A 7095-nucleotide genomic window follows, 5' to 3' on the forward strand; every position below is an offset into this window, starting at 1 on the left:
TAAACATTTGGGGCTAGATTAGCTCTTGTCCTATAGACTGCTTTGGGACATTCTTAATCTCAGGTCTTTTAACCAATTTCCAGTACCATAAACAGAATACACATTTATATTTTGCAGCACCTGGAAAAGCACATATGCCTACACTGATTATGAGGTATTTAAGAAGAAAAGCAGATCTGTTATATGAGTGAGATAACATGATATATTAACAGAGCCGGTATATCAGACTAACAAGGAACAAAAACAACTCTCAGGAAAGATGACCCTATGCTTATTAACTGAGTGAACATAAAGAAAAAAAAAAAGAGAGGAAGAAAGAGACATGGTCAAGTCACTGAGCAAGATTTACAGGTATATTTCATAAATCAAAACTGATAAAAAAAATCTGGTATAATCTTTTTGATAGCTTAATAAAATTCTGCTCTTCCTCAGTCTCTCCCCAGTTCTTTTCCTACTCACTTATTCAACAGACTTTTTTTCTTGAGTACCACATGTAATATAGTAGAGACTGTGTTAGACGCTATAAATAGGGGGGATAATCATATTTCTAAAGCAGGCCTTTTTTTACTTTCTACATTGCTAGTCCCTTTTACATAGTAGTTTTAATTCATATATGTGAGGGCCATACCCTTCTACTTATTTACAAATACTTCTAAATTTCAGTGCATCTTGGAATGAAACATGGAGATGCATTCTTTTAAATGAATTTTTCTATTCCTTATGTTCCATATATAAAGTCCAAACAGATAAGGCTAAGAGGTCTGCCTGATGAGACTATAGGAGGAACAGCATGAGTAGCATAGGAAAATGATGATTAACTTAGGGGCAAGAGTTATGAAAACCACAAAGTGACAAATGAATATAGCTAATGTTTTTCTAGGGGGCAAATTTTACAATGCTGAGTGGAACTGATACAAATAGGCTCAAGAGAAAATATGTCTTAGCACTGGGGTAGAAATATTGACATAAAAGGTTCATCAATGGAATAGAAAAGTTATTCTTGTCAGTGATTAAAAATAGAATAGGATTGTGACTTATGAATTTGCTAATATTACTGGATTCTAATAAAAATATATTTATATTCAATGTCCTAGAAAAAAATTTTTCATTTAAAATTATCTAAAAATTAGCAATAACAGAATTAAATATTTTAAAACACCTACCTGTTCTTCCCTTTTTTGTTTTCGAAGCTGTATTCCTTCTTCTTCTCTTCGTCTACGCATCTCCTGGGGGTTTAGGGCTTTATTCTTATAACTTTTCATTCTATAGTTATCTTTCCCTGGACTAGCCATGGCATCTTAAGATTAGGAGAGAAGAAAATAGATATCAATTACTTTCAAAATAACATGAGATGTTTACTCTAGGGCAACTAAATTCAGGCTTGTGGATTAAATACACCAACAAAACTCATTCTGAAAATTATGTACAATGAATGCATTCTCTCACCCCCACACCAAAATTGGAGGAAAATGATCAAACGTTTTAGGACTTCACTATCAAACAAATAATAGATTTTGGTCTAAACACAAGTCATTACCCTAATTTCACTGATCCAGAGAGGCACTCTCCTATCCCTGATATTTTAACCTTTCTATAAGTGAGGTGCATCTTAAAATAACTGTTAGCCAGGAAATAATCATGAAACAGCTGGATAAAAAACTTCTAAATCACAGCTTCTGGAAAGATCAAGAAATAATCAGCAATGAATTGTCTTATTTTCAATAAAATATGGCATCAAGTTTCAGTAAGCACACCTTATACATTTATTGGTGTCTGGCTTCTTTCATTTACTTAAGGAACTGCCTAAAGAACTAAAGTCACACAGGTCAGGACTTGAGTTATGACTACAATACCAATTTTCAGTACTAGAGTATAATCAGTTCATTTAAAATACTGAAATATTTCTATATTTTTCAGTAGTTTTATTATACATGTTTTAAAAAATTAACACAAATATTTTACAAATATATAAAACATAAAATATATTTTTAAAGGGGCAGGAGATCAAACTAGAAAGGTAGGTAATGTTGAAATATATAGTTCCTGAAATCTAGCTGAGAAATTTGGTCTTGATCCTAAGGAGAAGAATTAAGAAATTAAAGAGAAGGTTGTTTCAAACTATGATGATAAAGACCTAAAGTAAATTAGTAGCTGCACTGAAAAACACAGAAGACAGACTGATTCCAGAAACATTTCAGATATTGATTCAATAAGAATTAGAGGCCAAGTGAACGTAAGGAAAATGTGCTAAGGAAGAGAAAGGAGTTGAGGATGATTTCATGGTTTTCAGCATCAACTCTTTCAGAATGACAAAATAACCCAACACGGGGAATACAGATGGAGGACTGGCGTGGTGGTTTTGTTTTCTTGCCTCCTTGTTTTTGAGATGAAAACGATGAATTCAATTATTTTATTTTTCATTTACATACAACAAAAATCACTCAGTACACAGTTCTACGAACTTGACACAATGCTCAGGCATATAACCAACACGATTAAGATATAGAACAGCTTCATAATTCCCCCCAAAGCTTCCTCTTGCTGCTCCTATTTAGTCCTTCTCCTACTCCTAAAACCTGGCAACCACTATTTCCATAGCTCTGCCTTTCCCCAAATTTCACATAAATGAAATAATAACAGTATATAGTCTTAACTGTCTTCTTTGATTTAACAGTGTATCTGTGAGTCACCATATTGTTGGGATGTATCAAAATTCATTCTTTATTGTTTAGTAATATTCTATTGTACAGATACACCACAGTTTATTGATTCATTAGCTGAAGGACATTTAGGTTTTTTCTAGTTTAGGGCAGTTACAAATAAAACTGTTATAAACACTCATGTACAGGTTGTTTAAATATAAGTTTTCATTTCTCTCAGATAAATATCTAGGAGTAGAATCTATGGATAACAGGACAAGCATATGCTTCACATTTTATAACATATTGCCATTCTGAAAAGTAAGTATACAACTTTGCATTTCCATTAGCTCTTACTGTTGCTCTGTATCCTGGCTACCCTTATTAGAATTTTGTTATTGTTTACTGTAGCCACTCTAATGATATATAGTGACTTTAATCTTAAATGTGTTAAATTTATAGTACATAGAGCACAAACAGAAGGTTTTGATTTATAGATGGTTAAAAATTACGAGTCAAACTCAGGAAAAGAGTATTGAATGATCATTCAAGAGCATTAGAACTATAAACGAAAGACGTCCAAAAGAGAAATCTTAAGGATGTTCACATTTCCATGGAAAATGGAAAGCAAAGGAAACCAAACATAAATAGAAGGATCAGAAGAAAATAAGAGTCATGAAAAAGAAGGGAATTTAAAAGATAAAGAAATATTTCAGTTGCAGTGACACTAAAAAAAAAAAAAGTCACTCAATTTATTCATTCATGGGTTTATCTCACAAATATTTAAGTGTCTAGAATAAGTCAAGTGCCATTGGAAGGAAGATAGACTTGATAACTAGGTCATTGGTAAAGACAGAGAAATTTCTTTAGTGGTGGAACTAAAGGTAGAATGGAAGGGCTGAGGACTTTACAATGATTTAAAAAGTACTTTGTGCCTCTGAACACATGTATATAGTTGTGCAATTAAAATACATGTATAATCAACCAATATCTCTTTATAAAATATTCAATAAATTAATCTTAGCAATACTGTGTGCACCTACAAATACTTATGTCTAGAAACTTATGTCATAAGAATACTTATGTCAATCTAACTTTCTTAATAACAACATTTAGCATTATTTTCTATTTTATATATAAAAGCTCTGTTGCACTAATAAAAGCTTAAGCTCTTGGAAGGGAAAAACAAAGTTAATTACCGAGCAAACCAGGCTCCACATTAGTTGTTGAATTACACTTAACAGTATAAAATATCTTAGCAAAATGAAATGTTCGCAGCAATAAACCTCTTTACAATATTTACCACCTATACATTAGGCATCTTTTAGGCCACTGGCCTTTAAACTTTTGATCACATATCCTATGCACACAAAATACATTTGTGAATTCACCCTCAATATGCTTGTTTGTTTATATATGTGTATTACTAACTTAATAAACTATCCAATTATAAATTCACAGAAATTTTTTAAAAAAAAGAATAGTTTTAAAAGATAAGCAGTGAAGTCGCTCAGTCATGTCTCTTTGCAATCCCATGGACTGTAGCCTACCAGGCTCCTCTGTCCATGGATTTTCCAGGCAAGAATACTGGAGTGGGTTGCCATTTCCTTATCCAGGAGATCTTCCCGACCCAGGGATTGAACCGGAGTCTCCTGCATTGTAGGCAGACACTTTACCATCTAAGCCACTCTCCCCACATCTGACTGAATCACCTTGTACCTACCAACACACACAGCAGACAGTACTCCTAAGAAGATCAATCTAGGCAATGACAAATTAAAATCTTTCAGGATAAATGCTAATCAAATAAAATCTCGCCCCAGCAACTCATATATCATTTGTTCCTTTGCCTTCTATAAAACTAACTTTTTGTCTCTTATTTAACATCTGCATCCTCACTGCAGTTGCTTTAAAGGGGGTATAAAGTTCAAGGAAAATGATTTTCTTAAAGCTACCTCACCCAAAGGGATTTTCTTTCTCTGGAATATAGCTTAAAAGACTGTACTTCAAAGGCTGCTGTCTCATACAAGTTATTTCACATATAGAAAATGCCATTCAAACACTATAAAGTTGCCAGAGGAATTTTTTTTTTTTTCAGCCATAAGCTTATTTTTGTCTCCGCTCTTTGAAAAAAACTGTGCTGAGGTTGGGCAAACAACTGGAATCTGAACTTTTTCTACTACAGATTAACGGAATTTCTTGTCTCCATAAAGCCTGCGTTTCTATGTGCTCGGGTGTCTGTTAGTAAAATGACAAGATCAGTACAAAGGGGAAAGTGCAGCAACCAGAGCCTCTACAAGCAAACAAGCAGTACTTGAAGATCTAAAGGACAGAGCTATTTCCTGTTTATCATGAGAGAAAGTCACTTTTAAAATAAAATATAAATCATGGAATGCTGTAACTAAGGGACATCAGATCAGAAGGTTTTTTTTTAAAAAAGCGTTCAAAAAGACGAAGAGTAGATACCAGTGTCACATTCTTTTGAAACAGCACTATCCCTTCTCACAGCTTTCAATTCCTCTCATCTCTTGGGCATTAGTGAGGAGACACTATTAAATTGTCACCGTGGAAGTGAGCTGGCAGAAGCATCTAACCCGCGCCAGCCCGCGTCAGGACTGAGCCCTTCCAGGCATCTGCGCCCGGTGGGCGGCAGCTGCTGGAGGTGGAGGGCGCGACACGCAGGCCCCTGGGACCGAACCTGCCTTATTCTGGACACGAAGGAACTTCTAACAAGCTGAGCTGCGGAACAGACTGCCGAGCCCCTGAAGTGACAGGCAACGTCTGATAAGATCATGTATCGGGGAAAAAAAAAAAAGAACTACCGAGAGACAGCAGGGGAGGGCGGCGAAAGGATCCTGTGCCTAATGCTCCTGAGCATCAGCCTGGCTCTAGGAGACGCTCTGAGCTCCCTGCGCCTTCGCGTCCTCAAGGGAAAGGTCTGGCTGCCACGCCCCCGCCACCGCTGTCTCCCTCTGGAGAAGCTGAGAGAACCCGGCCCGGCCCTGAACCCTTTGTAGGGGAAGAGATAAAAACAGTGGCCTCAGGAACTAGTAGCTCTCGAAAGGACCAAACCCGAGGCTCACCCCACCCGGCGTGTGTCACTCCCACTTACCCATTAATGTGGCACTAGCCGGCGCCCTGACTTCCCAGTGCCCGGCTGCGGCGGCTGCTGCGGTAACTGTGGGGTCAGCACTCCGCCCCTAGCGATGAGTACAGAGACCAGGCTCACAACTCAAGATGGCGGCCTCCTGCGCCCCTTACTCCAGACCCCCAGGTCTGGGCTCCCAGAAGCCCTTGCACGCGGCGGCGGCGGCGGCGGCGGCGGCGGCGGCCGCAGCGAAGCTGCTGCACCGACCGGCCGAGGGGCGGAGAGAAACAGACGCCCCAGCCCCACCCACTCATGGAGGATCCGGCCACTTCTGGACTCTGGGATTTTAACTCTGCCCGTTGCTGTGTCAGGAGTGTGTCCTACTGCCCTGCCAGCAATAGCGCTCCCTGCCAGTTCTGTCATTCACCCGTTCGTTCTTTTGTTCATCCATCCATCCAAGCTTCCATCCATTCATTTATTCATTTTACAACGTAGTATTGACGGAGGGACTAATCTGTGCCAGACTTTAATGATGTCGGAGGTACAATAGTATACACAACGGATAAAAATCCTGACCTCATGGAGCTTCATTTTCTTTAACTTCATTCACTTCTTCCTATCTTCTCTGCTCATTTGTTTCAACCCTTCAGCTGAAAAATTTTGGATTCCGTAACATCTGTGGATTTTTTTTGCAAAATAGTAGCCACTGATGTATGAAATAAATAACTCCAGGTAAAGTACTCTTAATTTATTATAACACACATATAGCCTTGTTCAACACATGATTCAACCTTGGGGTTGAACAAGCAGTATTGAAAGCAGATTGTTTTCTCTATGCAGTGCTAGGCACAGAATATGCAAGATAAATGACACATGATTCCTTCCCCAAAGAAGCTCCTGTTTTCCATCTCTTGTTCTTTTTTGTTCTCTTTTCTGAGAAAATTTTTGGGTTACCTTACAGCTCTCTACTGATATGATTTTTTAAATTCTGATATTGTATTTTTTAAGTACCAAGAGCTGTTTCATATTTTTTAAGTCAGGGGTCAAAATAGCGTTATCTTGTAACCTTGAGGCAAGAACAGGTCTTTGTCACCTTCCATAGTTAGGAGTTTGGCACGCTGTAACATTATAAGCCCTTGATTAATGATGTAATAGAGTGCTACTCAGTCAGGCCTTAGATAGTGGGTATTGTGGATTCGTGTAATGCCTTAGGACCCAACCTGGGAATTCATTCATAAAGACCTCTGAGTCTAGTGTCTCCTCTTAAATTAGGCGTTGGAATCTTGACGGGAAAACGACTACGACTCCCAGAATGCACTACGACCCAGATTAGCGTGCAGAGGTTCATGCTGGGATTCCTTCTCTTCC

At 37.9% G+C, this 7095-nt stretch overlaps 1 protein-coding gene across 1 annotated transcript in view; it reads right to left on the reverse strand.

Moving 5' to 3' along the window:
• KPNA5 (karyopherin subunit alpha 5) overlaps positions 1-5947 on the reverse strand; it is a 41275-nt gene extending 35328 nt beyond the window's left edge. The window contains exons 1-2 of the mRNA XM_043439508.1: positions 5752-5947; positions 1164-1297 (exon numbers count right to left, since the gene is read on the reverse strand). Of these exons, the coding sequence (XP_043295443.1) occupies positions 1164-1297; positions 5752-5755 (138 nt within the window). The 5' untranslated portion in view covers positions 5756-5947. The remainder of the gene's footprint in view (positions 1-1163; positions 1298-5751) is intronic.
• Positions 5948-7095: the final 1148 nt, after the last annotated feature.

Source organism: Cervus canadensis, chromosome 20 (genome assembly GCF_019320065.1).
Source record: "Cervus canadensis isolate Bull #8, Minnesota chromosome 20, ASM1932006v1, whole genome shotgun sequence".
In the NCBI taxonomy this organism is placed as follows: Eukaryota; Metazoa; Chordata; class Mammalia; order Artiodactyla; family Cervidae; genus Cervus; species Cervus canadensis.